General features: G+C 40.5%; 1 protein-coding gene across 4 annotated transcripts in view; it reads right to left on the bottom strand.

The window, feature by feature from the left end:
• Positions 1–19,086, bottom strand: part of si:dkeyp-23e4.3 (rho GTPase-activating protein 7) — a 158,173-nt gene that overhangs the window by 6,325 nt on the left and 132,762 nt on the right. For all 4 annotated transcript variants that reach the window (XM_048603460.1, XM_048603461.1, XM_048603462.1 and 1 more), the window contains exons 5-11: positions 15,559–16,970; positions 13,826–13,996; positions 10,895–11,054; positions 9,820–10,018; positions 5,089–5,302; positions 4,225–4,339; positions 2,912–3,127 (exon numbers count right to left, since the gene is read on the bottom strand). In XM_048603460.1, the coding sequence (XP_048459417.1) occupies positions 2,912–3,127; positions 4,225–4,339; positions 5,089–5,302; positions 9,820–10,018; positions 10,895–11,054; positions 13,826–13,996; positions 15,559–16,970 (2,487 nt within the window). The remainder of the gene's footprint in view (positions 1–2,911; positions 3,128–4,224; positions 4,340–5,088; positions 5,303–9,819; positions 10,019–10,894; positions 11,055–13,825; positions 13,997–15,558; positions 16,971–19,086) is intronic.

Raw genomic sequence — 19,086 nt, 5'->3', positions numbered from 1 at the left:
GCCTGTTCCTACTTTCTATGTTTAAGTAGATAGGAGTGTTTAATTTTTATTCTTGCACAAGAACTGGGTGTTACTGGCAAGGGTAACATTTGCTGCCTATTTCTAACTGCCTTTGGACTGAGTGGCTGCTAGACTATTTCAGACGGCAGTTAAAAGGATCAAATATATTACTTGTAAACCGGACCAGACGTTCCTCTCAAAAAGAAAATGTGAGCCAGAATGAGCTTTATTAACTTTTATACAGTACTGATGCTAGCTTCATGGTCACCATTACTGAGACTAGCTATATATTTCAGATTCATTCATTGATTTTTAAATACCGCCAGCTACCATGATGGGATTTGATCCCATGTCCTCAGAACATTTGTGTGGACCTCTGAATTGCTGGTCTAGTGCCCTTACCACTATGCCATCACCATCCAGAAGAAAACACGATACACCTCAGCTCAGCATGTCACTCAGAGCCAGATCTGACCTGCAACCGAATCCATTCAAGCCTGATACAATACGTTTGTTGGTGTTAAAGTAAAAATAACATTAGAGAACAAATCTAAAGCATAAAAATTGGGCACTCAGGACAGATTGTCATCTTGTGCCAGAAGACCACAAGAATGGTTTGCTTGGGATCTGAACTTTTTTTAAAACTGGTTGATATACCAGATGAAGGAGAAGTTAGATTAAGCCAACATTAGACAGACAGTCAGAACACTGCTCTAAAACTCCAGACCCAGCATTATTCAAGATTGGCTGGAGGGGAATAGAATTTCATTAATTGTACTTCTTTAATACAATCTATAGAAAACAACAATGTAGTCAGCATAAAAAAAAACTTTCTCAGGATCTATCTGGGTGATCTGAATGCTTAAGGTATTAAATATTTCATAGTGAAAGCTAATATTAGAATTAGTCTGGGCATTCTAATCCTGACCCTCATTCATTCTGATAGTGGATCATATTACCATCTGGCAGCTGTGATTGAACTCAAACATCGCAAGATTTGACATTTCAATTAAAATAGTTTCAACAAAATAAAAAACAGGACTGACGCTGCTCAAAAGTAGTACCAAATGACTTCCAAAATTATTAATCCAAATGCTTATGCAAATGGACCTAAAAGACAGTTATTTTGCAACACTTGAAATTAGTCAGGCCAGCATAAATTATTGCAAAGGTGTTCCAGATGACAATTGCTCTCACACGAGGCCAACCAAGGTAATGCCACAATTATTCACACTTGCTTTTCAATCATTTCATGAATGGAAATGTATGTGTGACTTGCTATCTGCCACTCAATATTCATTCCCCTGTCTTTTCTGATGGTTTTTTACCACCTCCTGCAAACATGATTCCTCTCCAAATCTTTTTGTTCCTTTGTCTCCTCTGGCCAAGTATCAGTCTCATCACATTTGGCAGTCAGACTTTTAGCTCCATTTTGTGGCATTCCCTAAAAAATACACTACTCCCTTTATTTTATTCTCATCCTTTAAAGCCCTTCATTGAAAGAAAACCACAATTATTCACATTACATATTAACAATCTGGACAAAGGAACTGAGGGCATTATCTCATCTGCAAACTTTGCAACAAAGTCAGATGGAGGGGCAGGTAGTGTTGAGGAAGAAAGGAGGCTGCAGAATGACTTGGACAGGTTAGGAGAGTGGACAAAGTAGTAGCAGATGGAATACAATGTGGGAAAAAGTGTGAGGCCATGCACCTTGGTAGGAAGAAGAGGTGTAGACTATTTTCTACATTGGGAAAGGCTACAGAAATCTAAAGCACAAAGAGACTTGGGAGTCATCATTCAGGATTCTCTAAGGTTAACACACAGGTTCAGTTGGCAGTTGGGAATGATAAATGCAATGTTACCATTAATTTCAAGAGGGCTAGAATACAAGAGATTAAAAGTATTGCTGAAGCTGTATATAGCTCTGGTCAGACCACATTTGGGCCAATATCTAATGAACAATGTGCTGGCATTGGAGGGGATCCAGAAGATGTTTACAGGAATGATCTGAGGATAAAGGGCTTGTGAAATGAGGAGCAGTTGAGGAATCTAGGTCTGTACTCAATGAAAATTAGAAGGATGAGGGAAATCTGTTTGAACTTGGAAAAATACTGAGGGGCCTGGATAGAACAACATGGAGATGATGTTTCCACTAATAGACTACGACCCAAGAGCACAGCTTCAGAATGAAGGGACAATCCTTTACTACTGAAAGGAGGAAGAATTGTTTTCTGTCAAAGGGTAGTGAATGCATAGAACTCTCTGCCAGAGAGTTTTGTGAAGGAAAAGTCATTGAGCGCATTGAAGACAGAGATAGATAGGTTCGTGATTGGTAAGGGGATCAAAAGGTCATCAGCAGAAGGCAATATAGGGTCGAGAAACATACCAGCTATGATTGAATGGCAGAGCAGACTCGATGGGCTGAATGGCCCAATTCAGCTCCTATATTTTATGGTCTTTGACCAAATATTTTGGTCATCTTGCTCTAATATCTCCTTTTCTGATTACTACTCTGAATTACATTTATATTAACATAAGAAATAGATACAGGAGTAGATCACATAACCTCTCAAGTCTACTTTACCATTCAATAAATTATTGGATTAACGTTGCATGCTTTCACCACATCGATGGATACTTTTAGTATCCAAAATCCTATCAATCTTTAAAATACTGAATAAGCATCCACAGTTGCAAAGGTTCATAACCCCCAGAGAAGAATCTCCTTAGCTCAGTCCTAAATAGCTGACTCCTTATCCTGAGTACATGACCCCAGAATTTTCTGCCAGGGTGTATATATTTTCAGAATCCAATTATGTCCAGTACCTTAAAGAATTTCATATGTTACAATTAAAACCTTTTTTTTTTTTTGAAAAGAAAGACTTGAGTTCTCGTCATCATTGCTCACTTTTTTGTATGCGATTTCTACATGTTCTACACTGCAGCAGCTGATCCAGCCTTTAAATTTCTCTTTCGCCTCCTTCAGCAAGTTGTGTAAAGAGCCCTGCAGCGCAGCCTTCACATTCAAATACCAGACAGAGTGGTTTGGACCATCCTCACAGTCAGACTGGAAATCCTGGCTGATGGACAAGCTCTGGCACTGCTCTACCCATTGCTCAGGAACCTGTGAGAGGAAATAAAAGTTGCCATTACCTTAATCACATCATAAAAGTTAAGTTACCAGCATGGAGATCCATGACAGGAAAGGATAGTAAATAAACAATTACTTTCTCTTTACATCTAAGTACAAACAGTCAAGTTCAGAAAATTGAGTAAATTGGGCACGTATTAAAAGAATACAGCAAAGGGAGTTAAAAATTCCACGACCAGTTCACCAGGATATTGCCAGGAACAGCAGGTTTTCGTTACAAGGAGAGGTTAGATAGGCTGGGACATTTTTCACTGGAGCGTAAGAGGTTGAGGGGTAACCTTATAGAGGTTTATAAAATCATGAGGGGCGCAGATGAGGTGAATGGCAGGTGTCTTTTCCCTAGGGTAAGGGATTTCAAGATTAGGGAGCATATTTTTAAGGCGAGAGGAGAAAGATTTAAAAAAAACATGAGGGACAATTTTTTATACATTGAGTGTTTTGTGTGTAGAATGAACTTGCAGAGGAAGTGGTGGATGCAGGTACAGTTACAATGTTTAAAAGACATTTGGATAAGTACGTGAATAAGAAATGTTTAGAGGGATATGGGCCACATGCAGGCAGATGGGGCTAGTTTATTTTGGGATTACAGTCAGCATGGACTGGTTGGACCAAAAAGGTCTGTTTCCATGCTGTAGGACTCTGACACTTCCTAGCTTTTAGGGATCAAAAAAAGGAAGTGATGCTTATACATTAACTTTCAGACTGAAAGATTTAATCATACTTTAATTGATTATTGCACAGCTATGCAAGAGGCAGAATATGGGATGGGCTGGTGGTTGTTGGGGGGTGGGGAAAGAGATGATGTTTTGGAATTATTTACTATGCTCCAGGGATCAGATGATGTGTTTTCATCAGGCTAGGGAAACTGATTCTTTGTAGTTTGGAGAGATGACTGATATCTGTGTTGAATTTGATTTTTGCTTCAGTTTCATTATTGTGCAATGGAACTCAAGTTTATGAATTATGAATGAAACAAAAAATTATTAATAGAAAACAGAAATTGAAAATTAACTTTTGCTAATCAGCACCGATTAGCAAAAGAGTAACAGTGTGCAGAAGGAAGTCATTACCAGGAAGAGATTTGTACACTCTGTAATCATGTGGGATAATCCCTGTGTGGCAGCGAGATTTTCACTCAGGTCCCTCTGGTCAGGCTTCCCGAGACTGTACTTCCTCTGGCTCACCCTAGACGGGAGGAGAAAGAAAACAATATCTAAATTGCTATCTAGTGTTGTGCACAAACTGTGTGTAACATCTATTCCAGGGATACTATCTGGCAACATTCCTCCACTCCAGCACAGAATCACAGCTATCAGGAGACGATAAGCAGCCCATTCGCAGCCTGGCTTTGAACCTTCAAAGCTAAACTCGAGAAATAAAAGAACAGCTTTATCTGTAATTATAAATTCAAAGCTCCCCCTTTTGACTGCAGATTAAACTTACATTCTCTCAAGGGGGAAAACAGCATTCAGCATGCATTACAGAATGGGAACTCAGACAGGCCTGTGTCAGCACATGAACACAGTTCATGGTACAATCCATTTAGTTGCTGTAATCTTGGGCCAATTAAATCATAGAACAACCCTGACTCTGTGCATTGACTTAATTGGGAGATAACCTGGTATAGAATGATATGATGTCTATATTTATTTTACAGTTCTCCCATTCACATCCCCACTTATACCATAGTATTGCACAAAGCCTCCTAACCCAAGGGAGGGGAGTAGGTCCGAGGCTCCTGCTATTGCTGCCCCTTTAGTGGTAATTTGATTTTGGCCGAAGAGCAGGACAAAATCAACTTCATGCACTTTAAAATTGATTGTCTACCCATCACCCATTGTACGCCTTTTAAGTGTGCACGGGTGCGGAAATTCCTCTTATTTCCACATCTCCAGGGGGTTAAAGTTCTCTTTTATACAAAGTCGAAAACTTACCTTGAGGTAGTGCTTTCCCTTCTCAGGGTATTGAGGTGGAAGAGGGATGGAGCCAGGCAGACTGCAAGGTTTGTAGGTGTCATTTGGTTCTCATTGACACAAGCCACAACGTCGCAGAGAAAGAAGAGAAGAGTCTGCAGAGCTTCGCGATTTTCATCTGGAAGAAGCAGAATGGCTGCCTGCACAGCTGGAAGTTGTTGGTCTATTGGAAGAACTGTAGACAAGCACAGACTTTATTCATACATTATTTGCTTCTGCTGGCTCTCTGGCAATAAAGCTGAGGAACGCAATTACATTTTCAGTTTTACTTTTCGCAATATTCAGCTACTTTTCTTACAAAAACTGTTATGATTTCCACTTCCTCCATCATTTCTAGTACAATATTTGGTCCTACAAACTGCAACAAATAACCAAATTTTTTTCGTATAATTAGTGTGTTTTTACGAAAATAAAAGTCACCTTCTTAAACCATAAAATATCCAGCATCCATGTGCAAATTTTTTTTTTTTTAAAAATAGTATTGTAGGTAAGAAAGCACATCATTAGCTTACGTGGTGCATTCTAAAACCAAAAGGCTACATTAATAATTTCATCTCTCTCTAAAATGCCAAACTCGTAGAATCAGAAAGATTCCCTTTTGGTGTAAAGATCACTAAACACAAGGCATCAAGGGAAATGCAGAAAAGGGCAGCTAAATGGAACTGATTGGATGTAGTCTTACAGAAAGACAGAATTGGCTCAGAGGACTTAATGGCTCGCTGCTGTTTCTTTGGTAAAATTAAATTCTTAAAACTGCCCACGTATGTGATTATCCAGTAGTCTCGCAGAATTGGGAACTGAGGATCCGCATCTCCATCTGCTCGCTCATAAAACAGCCGTTTGGGTCACATTAAAAACTGTCAAGTGTCTTTTTTTGATACAAAAGCCAGGGAGAAGAGTGGTTGCATTGTTCTATTTGAACAGAATGATAAAAGGTTACCTCACCGACTTTAAATTCTGAAGTGAAATGAGATCCAGCAATTCAAATCCTTTCAATAGTGAGAAGGAAAGAAACAGTGGACTGAAGCTGACTGCTTTTGGTTAAGTGCAAGTTATGTTGAGTATTTTGAGGGATTTTTGTGCGAGGCCTAAGTTTTCTCAATGTATCTTACCAAATGTGTCTCATTAACTATCTACCCAGCCGCTGTGGTACCCTTCGCATCTGCTTCCAGACTCTTCTTACCACATGCTGTTCCTAAGACAGCTTGTTACTCAGGTGGATATCAGCCAAAAGACCATCATTTATTGCCTCCATGCCAGCTTGGAGAAGCTGCTGCCATCACTTGCCCAGGTGCACAGAGTCTGGCTAGGTCCCTCACTGGTAGCACAGTGACACAGAATTCAAACCCATGCCACCCACAGCACACAGTTGGCATGGCTGACACTCCCTCTCACACGCAACTCCATTCTCTCACCCTGGGTGCTAAGCCGCACATTACCTAATTTTAGATCCATCCTGTCTTGACTTCCGAGACCCTGCTACTCTTTCCCGAGTGCTCAGTGTCACCCACATGTAGTCATTGTCCAGTAGGGGAACCTCACGTACAGGCAAATACTCAGACAAGTCCAACCATGAGCTTTAGTTGGCAGCCACCAAAAGGGATCTCCAAAAGGAACAAATGCAGGCTGCAGTTTGCCACCACAATGTGAACCAAATGCTGGCAGATTGACCTTGACAATCCATGGTGGCATCGACTGGAACTGGTTGACAATCAGGTCCTATCTGCCTTGTAGGGCCCAATGCAGCCAGGTTTGGTCATCCATAAAGATGGCTTCCTTCCGTCTCAATTTCCTCACCTCGGACAACTGCTCCTATTACCCCGGCTCCTTAGCTTCTATCACCTCACCTTGCTGCCAGGTCTAATTGTGCACAGCACTGCATGCGAGGATGATCCAGCACTGTCCAGACTTTACAGGGGGTCGCTCCTAGCCTGCTCAGGGCTGCAGAACCAGCCTCTCAGCGACCTTGTCGCCTACTCCACCATGGCCAACTTGAAGGTGCTCTGTCAGCTGAGTAATCATCCAATAACATCCTAGGGAGTGAGAGCTTGCTGCGCTCCATTCCCCCTTCCCATCCAGAACCCACTTCAATCATTCCATTTTCCTAATGCCTTCATTAGGGTCCATCATCACACTTCCACGACAAACAATGCAACCATATTCCCCTCATCCCTCAACACCTTTAAAAGTTTCACAAATTCTGCGGCTCTTTGGTTCAGCATTTTCCTCCTTTTAAGTTAGTATTGCTGAAGTTAGCAGCAATAAGATTATAATGTTAGTTTAGTCAGCACCAATGGGATAGTGCAATCTGCCTTTGACAAACATTTGATGCATTAGCGTGTTCACTCCACATGTCCTGCAATGGGTTCAAAGAAGTGTTTGGAAATTAAATGTAATGGAGTTTGCAAACCTATGCTTCATGTATTTGCCCCTTCAATACGACCACCTCTGACAGACTGGGATTCTATGCTGTTGTCCATCAAAAGTGATGCTGACTCTGTCCACCCGGAGTGTTGTTCAAGTCATTTCTCAGTTCTAGTCAGCATCCAGGGAACAGCAAGTGATGGTGGGGAGCTCCATAAGCACTCTGTCTGGTCACAAGGCTCTCCCCCTGCAATATCCCAGAGCCTCTATGCCCCTTTTACCTAGCACTACCCCACTGCTCATTTCTGCCCATTCCCCCAATGTGGAGAACTACCACACTGAACTTCACTTCCAAGTGCCCTCTCTTTCCCCTGAACCCCAACATCACATCTTAAGGATGCTCACCCTACTTCTTTATGCTCCCCTTGTGGAGGCCGCACTGTTGGTTACACTGCCAATAATTACCCCTCCAGTAGCTTATGAGCCCCTTTGATGTTGTTCTGCATGCCCCACCATACACCAAGTTTCCCCCCCATCTCGTTATCATTTTGGTTTCAACCTCCTCAAATGCCCCTGCTACCTACCCCACACCCCCCGCCTCAACACACTCCTTTTGCCAATATCGCCAATGCCCCTACAGAATATCTTGTGCACCCTCCTCAATGATCAAGGGACAGACTGTCAGGCCTGTATTCACCCCAGACCCCTGACTGACTTCGACGAGCTGACCCTAAAAACAACTGACCAGACCCCAATCGCTGCCTTTGCATCTCCCTATCTGACAATCTGCAACTCCCCTTGTCTGCAATTGGTGGCCCTACAGGCCAGACCTTGCCCACTCCCTGGACTGCAGTCACACAGATCCCTGTATGAATGTCCCAAGTGGACACGTGACTGTGACCAAGCCATTGGACTGTTATGTGGACTGTGCCCCTGACTGACTGTACTGGGACCTCTGGACAACCAGCAGAATTCCCTGGCTCGAACTGAGGACTAGCCCCCACTCAGTTTTCCATCTGCCCATCTGGGTAAATACACAGGCACTGCATTTACTGTTCAGGGAACTGGCATGTGCTGCTATTAAACTGATGTTTCGGCATGCTGTACATCAAGGTGTTTAACTGCTCCCCACACAAAAAACTTCCTATCGACAATTATACTTTCTGCACATAACAACACATCAATACAGCAGTACGAATAGCTTTTGCCTCTGGCTGATGTGCCTTGCACTAACAGACACAGCCACGCAAGGATGCTGCGACAATGTAGGTATGTGCTAATTGCACAAGCATCAAGACAGTGAGCGAGCCCTCAAACACAGCCTGCAGCATGCCGTGATCCAGGCACCTGTCCTTGAAGATCCCTGCTGCAACCTGAAACACAAGGTTGAGCCTGGTAAGTGGATTGGGGAGGTGCCATGATGGTCATGGGTAGCTGGCAAACGGCAAATGCCGATATCCATGAACAAGCCACGTGCATGGCTAGAACCTGCGGATCATGCTCAGATATGCTGTTCGGGACCAAACGGCATGGTAACTGCTTGCACCCAGTGGTGAGCTGAAGTTGACGGGCACTCACTCTGATTTTCTTGTCTAGATTTCTCAATGTCTAGTTTGTTTGGCGAGTTTGGCATGGTAGGAAGCTGAATATTAATGAGGTGAGTTCGGCCATTAATGCAACTTTTTATTTATTCATTCACGGGATGTGGGCGTAGCTGGCTAGGCCAGCGCTTATTGCCGATTCCTAACTGCTTAGAGTCAACCTTATTGCTGTGGGTCTGGAGTCACATGTAGGCCAGACCAAAGAAGGATGGCAGTTTACTTCCCCAAAAGGGCATTTTTACAACAATAGATTCATGGTCATCATTAGGCTCTTAATTCCAGATTTTCTTTGAATTCCAATTCTATCATCTGCTGTGGCAGGATTTGAACCCAGGTACCCAGAATATTACCAGGGTCTCTGCATTAACGGACCAATGATACTACCCCCCTAGGCCATTGCCTAGTAAGCTCTAATGCACCTTAATTGGCAGCTTGTTCCTGCCTAGTGAGAAATTCACTAGGCCACATGGGTAAAGCATTAACAAAAACACAGCTATATCGGGATAGGTCTCAACCAACTGCTCATCTCATTCTGACAAATTTTGCCAAAGCTCACTCTGACGTTGTCATATTCCACCCAGTGTTTAAAATAAGTTAACTCTCACTCTGCAGGAACAAGCACCTTTTAATGGGAGGGATTGTGTTTGTATTGCAAGAAACAACTTCTGACTATTGGAGTCAATAAAAAAAAAAGAGAAATTAATGACTTTAACACAAGTACTCTTACACTGATATATATGGAGAAATGACTCGCAGAGCTTGGTAGTCAACAAGGGTTCAGGTAGATCCCGGAAATACTGTTTTACCATGTCTGCTACATCGAATGCAGATTGGCCTTCATAGCGGACTCCATCAGGACAGTTCTCATTCATTTCTCTTAGTGCCTGGATCCTTGACTTTACTCCAGATTTTCTGAATAACCCAACCTAATATGATGTACATGAGAAAGACAATTAAACATCATAAAATTAGAAGTAAACAAACTTTTAAAAATCTTTTTTAAGAAACACATGATCACAGCTTTTTCATCAGTAACTGGCATAAAAATCAAAGTCAACCTGTATCAAAAATATAACTTGATGCTTCATTTAAACCTTCCTGCAAGTCCACTGTGAATGGAACCAAATTTGAGGAAGCATAGTCAGCGATAATTCTTACTTTTAATATAAAGCTTTTAAATAAACACTATTAAATCGCTTTACACTTTTTTTGCATTGTAATATTAACAAACACACCAGGGGCAACATCAACAGACATAAAACCTGGGACAGAGACACCACAAGCCACCTTGTATGGCCCAAATCAAAATTACCCCAACAACCGTCTCTTCTATCCAGATTTTGAATTCAGGTCACAAAGCTATGAAAGCTTCCTTTTGCTATAGATTATAAAGGAATCCCAAGTCTGAAGTATTCTGGTTTTGCAAGCATGAGTTAATCAAGAAAATAAAGCTGCCATAAATTAGCACTAAATTACCTACTTCACTCAGAGACTGATTGATTAAAATGGAGTCCGAACATATAAAGTGAGTACTTCTGAAGCCGAGGTTAAGACACAATCTGGTCCATTTTACAGTTCTGAGTAAGGGTCACCAGACCCAAAACGTTAACTCCAATTTTTCTTCACAAATGCTGCCAGACTTGCCGAGCTTTCCCAGTAACTTCTGTTTTTGTTCCATTTTACATTTGACCAGGACACGCCAACCAATGGTTTCATCAAGTAAAAAGAAACTGGACGTTCTTACTTTGTGTCAAGCATAAACACGGATCAAAATCATTTCTTAAAAAAAAAGTCACACAAACCTGATCGAGACAATGGCTCCTGAGAAAACACATGGCCTGCAGAATACCCTTAGGTAATGGATGCCCTGTACGCTGCATGTTTAGCAACAATGGAACACCAAACACTACATGGTCTTTGTAATCAGGTGCTTTCATCTTCCTGATAAACTTTGGAACTGTCCTGCAGAAATCAGGAATTCAACAGTTAATAAGATTTTATATACAACAGTCATTGCTGTTCTCAAATTGCACAGAACAAAACATAATCAGACTGTATTTTACAGTCAGCCAGGAAAGAAGTGATGCACTCTGTTGGCCTGTAATAAAACTGCCCAGAAAGATTTAGTGAGCTCTAGATTTCCTCTCTTCTGGCATTGATTTGAATTTGAAGCTGCCACTGGCATCTGAAAACAACGCAGGCAGTAATCAGACTGGAGGATTCTCACAAACAGCAAAGCAGGAAGACATAGGGTTTAGAATACACATTTAACACATACATGGGACTTAAAGAGAGAAACTAAACTATAATGAAATTAGTTATTTTCTTTTAAGTTTATTTTAATAGTTGAGTTTATAAATTGGAGAAATCAAACTGCATAGATGTTATTTAGAGAGTTGTTTAGCAAAGCTTGCAGCTTAAAATCATTAGTTTTTCAAAGCTGGAATAATACAGAAGAGGTTAATTTCCCGTCCATTTACTGAGTCTGTATTGATTGTATTTGCAAAGCCTGAAACAATTCATCTTTGGGGGAAATCAGGGCATTAGTCACAACAGTTTCCAGATTGCACAGCAGATTCCAGATTGCTAGAATTTACAGCTAAGTGTTGCAATCAGTTTTACACAGTAACGGTGACCAATGCTGACAGTTTCATCTACAATACAGCTGCCAACTTAGGCCATTATTAAATTGAGAGAGAGTATAAACAAGTGCTCTTTTGAGGGCAGATAATGAAAAATTAAATGACTGCCACTTAAAGACCACTTTTCTGTGCTGACTTGTAGGACCTCGTAGAAGTCAGATAAAAGGGAGAGAACTTCACAAATTTAGACAGAATGCCCTTCGTACTATGGTCACTGTTATGTACCTGTCCCTGCAGAAATTTTCACAGCAGCCTGACTCTCGATCTGCAAGGCAGAAGTCAGGACTGTGACAGAATTCTCCCCCCGCTTGCCTGGTTGAGTGCAGCTTCAAAGACAGCAAAGAAGCTTGACACCATCCAGGATAGACCAGCCCTCTTGATCTGCACCCCATCCACAAACATTCATTCCCTCTAGTACTGTTGCACAGCAATAGTAGTAGTGTGTATCATTTACAAGGAGTGCTGCAGAAAATTTAACAAGGTTCCTTTGATAGCACCTTTCAAACACTCCATCATTACCATATGGAAGGATAAGAGCAACAGAAGCAATGGAACACAACCAACTGCAAGTTCCCCTCCAAGCCATTCACCATCCTGACTCGGAAATATATCAGTGTTGCTGGATCAAAATCTTGGAACTCTGTCTCACAGCATTGTGGGTTTGTTTATGCCAAATGAACTGCAGCAATTCAAGGCCACAGCTCACCACCCACCTTCTCAAGGGTAACTATGGATTGAGAATAAATACTGTCCCAACAACCAATGACAACACCCGTGAATAAATAGAAACAAAAAAAAAGTTACCAGCAGAGAGGCCCTGAGGTGGCCATCAATCTCATCACTACTCAGATTTAGCCAGTAGAGGGAGAGACCTACATTGTGTGAAATGCAGCAGCTTTCACTATGTGAATGGGAGTGGTCCACTTTAAAAAGCCTCCTAGACCCATTAGAGTGCCCTCCATGCCTGGTCAATCTACTCCATCCCACTAAACCCCTCACCAGGTGCCTGACCTCACAAAAAAAAAGCCTCTACCTCACCTCCATTTACATTTAACTCTAGCTCCATGCTGATGGGGGCTGGGAATAGTCCCGGAAGTGTTCATCACTCCAAGGGGTGCTGCTGGGACCAGAGAGTTGCAGACTATTTAATTGGCAAACAACTCTTGAGGCATCCTGCCTTGAAAGGGGCATGAGTCCTGCCTTTAAAAAAAACATGGCCAAGAGGTGTCCAATCCCTGTACCAATTGGTTTGCCAGCATCTTCTGTTCCCTCTTATACCATAAAATCCAGCATTTAAACTCACGTACGGGATAAATAAACTATTCAAGAGAACATGCCGCAGTATAATTAGTGAGTGTCCAAACACTTAAAAACGTTTCTTAGCATTGTCAGGTATTTCACCACATGAGAAAGGATGAATACATTAACCACAAAATATAAATTATCTGTGGTGAAGTATTTTGAAATCATATGTGTTGTATAATTATAAAGAATTTTGTAGGATCAAAAGGTGCTATGGATAATCTGTAAATTGATACAATGAAAAGGAAATACAATCCTCATGTAACAGCAAATATTATTTCAAATAATATTTTAATACTACAAAAATGCAGGCCATGAGATGCCAACATTAAGGGATATGCTTTGATCTTCAAAGAGGCATTATTCAGCAACTACACAAAAATAGCTTTAACGTTTCGGGTCCGGTGACCCTTCCTCAGTCACCGGACCCGAAACGTTAACTCTGTTTTCTCCTTCACAGATGCTGCCAGACCTGCTGAGCTTTTCCAGCAATTTTGTTTTTGTTCTCGATTTACAGCATCTGTAGTTCTTTTGGTTTTTACACAAAAATAGCTTCTTGCAACCCTTGATCCATGTAATTTTAACATTCTTTTTAAATTAATTCTTTGGGATTGGTTCAATTTTAGTCAAATCATGATATACATAAGAGATAAATGGTAAGGACCAACGAACTAGGTTGCATTTAAAATTGAGGGATGCAGAGGACATCAATAAAACAATCTATCTGAATTGTGTTTGTGGATTATAAATGTTTCACAAACCAAGTCTAAATTATATCCAACAGCCTACCAGTTCCAGCCTTGCTTGCTGGAGGGTGAGTATTTGTCCATCAGGGTTGTGAGCTTCAGGAGAGCCAATTTCTGTAAGAGGTTGAGCTGAGCAGCAGACTGGCCATCAATCTGTAGGTGTAAATGCTGAGGATCCAAGTTCAGTTCACCCTGCCAGCATAACCTCTGTCGCCTGGAACATAAAACAGCATTAGGCTGGCAATATGTTTCTACCAGAGAGGTGGTGAATTATATTCTTCCCAAAATAACAAAAGATGTCAAAAGAAGATCTTGTGGGCAATGTTCTGTTTTAAACTCTAATCTAAACATTTGAGTTTAAGTCCTTGTTGTATTAGAATGTATTAAAATAGTCAAAAGGTAAAATTTTCAAGGAAACAGTACAATTGGCTGGTGTAAAAAAATGCAGTTTTTTTTCCTTTGCAGTAATAAGCTCTAGGGAGAGATATTTAAGAAGGGGAACCTAGTACAGCTTTCATAATACACTGAAAATGGCTTTAATGACAAAACATAAACGTCAAGAACATCTAGTTCTCCATGAATAAACAATTTGAAATCTGAAAACAAACTATATATTAGTTTCATTTGTGCGAATTAATCAGTTTTAGTAAAAAAGAAAAAATCCATGTTGAAAGTTGTAAAATTTGCCTAATGGTGCCTGTATCCATATGAAAACAAGTTCAAATGTTTAAGTTTCAATCTTTAGGTCTTCAGTATGTAATTGTAAGTCTCAGATTTTCGGAAAAGTACTGATCATTTTCCCCTCAAAAAAAAAACATTGTTTATTTGGTCCTGCAAGTTCATCTGGCTTAGTTTTCTTAGAATCTCACCAATGCATCTGGATGATCTTGCTGTATGTCACATCATTAAATATTAAAATGAACATCCAGAGTCAGATGCAAAATTTACACAATAGCTTTTAATGAACTGAATACCTTCTCAAAGCTGAAGCGGACATGCATCACACAAACGTGCATTATTCTAAACCAATATGCTACATGGCTGGTTCGCACACTCAAAGTGAGATATTATTGGTGGAGAGGGGAATACTTTCTATCACCCAGGTTAGGAACAATGGAGGACACAGATTGGATAACTGAAGAACTAGGGAATTTGAACAGGGGAATTTCAGACTGATTTATGGTTAGCTAACAATAGTTATGTTGATTGGTTTGTACAATATAGTGCCCTAATATCATAATTAAAATAAAATGTTTTATGAAAAGTAGATTTTGTACTTCCCATATACTTTGGAGAATACAAGTACCTCGGTGTTGTTACCCATGGGAACTTTCGACTTGATTGCACTATCTGCACTTTCACTAACCCCAGTCCACTTTGCTTGAATATTATATCTAAAAAGGCACACGGCAGCGATAATGCATCATGACAGTACTTCTATATTTAATCAGGGAATGTAAATGGGAATTAGAAGAGAACTGTTAAGTGGAATTAAGAGCCTTATTTCATATCAGACATATGGTACAAATCATAATTTAACTATTTATTCGCACATGTACTGGTGTGCATTGGTTAACAGCGATCACAGAGTGCTAGTTGCACAAAGTGGGTTAAACATTCAACAGTGCAAGTTTGTGAAAGTGATCACAGTAATTAATTCATTCGAACACAAAAATGATGGCTACACCAAAATATATTTACAATATTGTAAATGTAATGTAAACATTTCTAATCCGTGTAGTTCCACATCAAAGGGAAAAGATCAGTAGTTAATACCTGTTACTGTGCGTCAAAGATGAGCCAACTCCCGAGTCCCTCTCGTAATGCACGACAGATGGGTCCAATTCATTGACAGACTTTTCAGTAATGTCCAAGTTACTAGCTTGTGTTTCCTCATTAACACACCCAAGATGTTTCTCTATCTCCAGATGAATGTCCTTTGGAGAGGATGGATAAGGAGACGTTGAGTCATTTGCAGAATCAGATTCTCCTTCATCAGAAAACTTTTCTGACCACTTGTTCACGAATCTTTGAAGGCCATTCACATGCTCCATGACATCATCCAGCTCTGCAAACACTTCATCGTCAGCTGCATCTGCTGCCTCTCCATTGTTCAGGTGAACAAGCACCCCTGGGATATTATCATAAATACTTATTCGATTGTCTAATAAGTCATGGGAATCATGTCTACAATCAATCTCCTTTGAACTGCTCAGCCGACTGTCCCTGCCAAACCTACTTCGACGATAACCATGGAAACTGCCAGTTCTCCAGTTTACTGAAGTGTCTATTGGTGAAACAATACCATGCTGAAGTGCTTTAGGAAACGTTCCTGGTTTATGGCCTTGTGGAATCTGAAAAAGAAGATGGTCATGTTGACCCTTCTCATTTATAAAGTTCTGTTGGCTAACACTCCTGCAGGATGGTGGTGCTGAATCAAAACTTTCCATATACATTCCATCTCGGTTTCTACTTAAAGTTTGGCTCCGTGTTCGAAGGACAGGGCTTGGTGTGCTTACTGTACTACTGTTCTCTGATTGACTGCTACTACTGCAGGTTTGGGAGGAGTATGATGGATTCTGTCTAAGAAAGGTCTCATCAAGTTCAGCAATGTCAACACAATTGAGATTTCTCATTTTTTCTTCATCAAATCCTTCCTGAAGTACAGGCGCGCTGATAAATGGCCTACATTTTTGTTGATTGTTCCTTTTCTGACTAGAACTTCTTAATCGAAGCTTTTCCATTTTCTTTAACAAACCCTTTCCCCTGGTCTTTGAGAACTTTTGAGTGACCTTTTCATCAGTACCAAAACTGGACAGCTCATTTGGAGATGGTGGGCCACTGAAGGAAGAGTCTGCAGACGGCAATTTAATTGAGGAACATCTTGAGGAACTTCGACTAGTCTCAAAGTCTGTAGCGTGTGCTTCAGAGCTTTTTGGCAAGCTGATACCATCACTGCCTGCACTGCTGCTACTGCTGCTGTGAACTGATGAGACTTCCTGCTTCTCTTCCAGCTCTGGGAATATATCATCACAGTCAACACTCTTCAAACATGGACTACTGGGTAAGCAAAGATTTTCCGGGTGGAAAAGTTCTAATGCCTCCACACGAGACCACTGCTTGCTGCGCCTTTGAAAAGTCCACTTGCTACTGATGGCACAAGGATCTTCATCTTCAGAATCATCACTCTGAAAACAGAAGACAAAAAGTAAGCACTGATTCTTTGCAAAGACTGATGAACAGATATCACCATCATTGATGGGGCATGAATCTTTGGTGATTTTTTTTTCCGTTCATGCATCAAGTCATAGTCATCAAGTCTGATAGTGAATGGCAAAATTTAGTCAAGCTTTTTGTTTGAAGAAGCTCAAGTAGAATTGCATTCATGATCAAAATCAACAATATCTATATTAATTATATCAATTATAAGTATTTATATTGTTCATTAACTTGGACACTTCCAAATTTAAAAAAAGGACAATATGCAGGGTAGAGGCGAGAAAGGGGAGAGTCTAGAACACAATAGAAAAAAAAGCATGCAAGAGAGGGAGAGGGAGAAAAAGAAAAAGAGAGCAAGAAAACCAGTCAGATAAAAGAGTGCGTGAGAGAGAGAGCGAGAGCGAGCATGATCAAGCAAGGAGAGAAAGAGAAAAGGAAGGAAAAAGAAAGGAAGAGAACAAGTGAAAGAGAGGGTTGGAGTGAAGTGGGGTCGGGGGTTAGAGAGAGAGCACGCGCGAGAGAGAGAGGGCGATAGCGAGGCAGGAAGAGTTACAGAAAGAGGGAGAGATAAGGAAAAGGATAAAACCGAGTAGCATGTGCCAGAGTGATGGTAGTGATTAATTTCAGCTGCTGATGGTGAAACAGAGGAAGTGAATGATAAAAAACGGTGTCAAAGTAATGGACAAAGCAGGCTAGTATGAGGTAAGGAGATGGCAAGGAGGAATTTGAAACAAGAATTCTGAAATCAATATGCTGAGACATCAAATGCCAAAAGAAAGAAGAAGTGACGAGGGTGTGGCACTTTGTAAAGCTGAGAAAGTGATTTGTGATTTCTTGGATGAGTTGTGACATTCACAGGACAGAGGTGAGGAGGCCACCGATAGTATTAGAGAACTTGGATGATGAAAGCAAGGCTTTTGGAAGTGGGAGGCAAGGTGGGTAGTATTATAAAGTTAGAAGTAAATCAGCCTTGGTAATGTAACTTGTGCAAATGGAATTAGAGCTCAAGGTCTACAGAGTACAACATTCCACAACTCAGGACAGATTTGAATGGATGAGTATCTTCAAAATCCATGTATAATGAGAATTATATAGCTAATCACTCCTTAATCTCCCAACTGGACAAGCAGTTAAAGGGATTTTCTCAACCATCTTATATAGTAATGCACATACATTTGAAACAGTTTTTACTCTAGATCCTTGCAAAAATGTTACGTGATTAGTAGATCACAAAGAATTAATATGTAATCATGCCTTTGTGGCTTTTGTTCAGAACACCTCATCTAAGGAAGGAAGGGCTTACCAAAGGGAAATCACTGAAGGCACATTGTTGGTTTCATTAAAGACAGATTTATTTGCAATTAGGGTGCATTTTGCTTGCAAGTAAATCATTCTTATTTGGAGATCAGTTATATCAGCAGGCCTTATTTATTTATTTCAACTCACCTATACAGAACTAGTATCATAAAATTCACAGCTGGGTATTTGGTGATATTTGTAGGGGTTTTCTCTATTGTTTGCAACTAAAAAGTCCAAAGACACAGTGGTACAGTGTTAAAATTGAACAGAACAGTTTTGTGCTCCAAGGCATGTCATTTCTATTAGGAAGCTGTTGCAACGGTCAGTAATTCTTAAGTACAATTTACCAATATTAATTTCTATTACTAAAAACATTTATCATCTTTAATACAATGACTTGTTGGCAGTGTTTAATATTAATTATGAACACGTGAAAATGTGGGAAGAATAGAATGCTTTCGGTAAAAGAAAATGAACATGAAGGAGCACTTTCTGGCATCCCTACAATTGCACAACTTCACTTATCCTGGGAAATGTTTTAAATGTTCTGTCTTGAATTAATCTGGTTGGAAACTTCAAAAGTAGAACAACATCAGATTTGTACATTTACTCTCAAGGTAAAGTACATCTCCTTTCTTTTCCAATCCTTCCACCCCTTCATGACACCCACTGTGTTTGCCAGGACAGCCCAGGAACAATGGCCATATCAATGTGGTATTTCTTTTGAAATACCAGAGTATGATGTTATTTCACCTTCAGATCTTCCTTCCTCTTAAAAGTCTGATT

The sequence above is a fragment of the Rhincodon typus genome, chromosome 12 (genome assembly GCF_021869965.1).
Source record: "Rhincodon typus isolate 14 chromosome 12, sRhiTyp1.1, whole genome shotgun sequence".
Taxonomy (NCBI): domain Eukaryota; kingdom Metazoa; phylum Chordata; class Chondrichthyes; order Orectolobiformes; family Rhincodontidae; genus Rhincodon; species Rhincodon typus.
The sequence above is the reverse complement of the archived record's forward strand: the minus strand, read 5'-3'. Positions and strand labels throughout refer to the sequence as shown.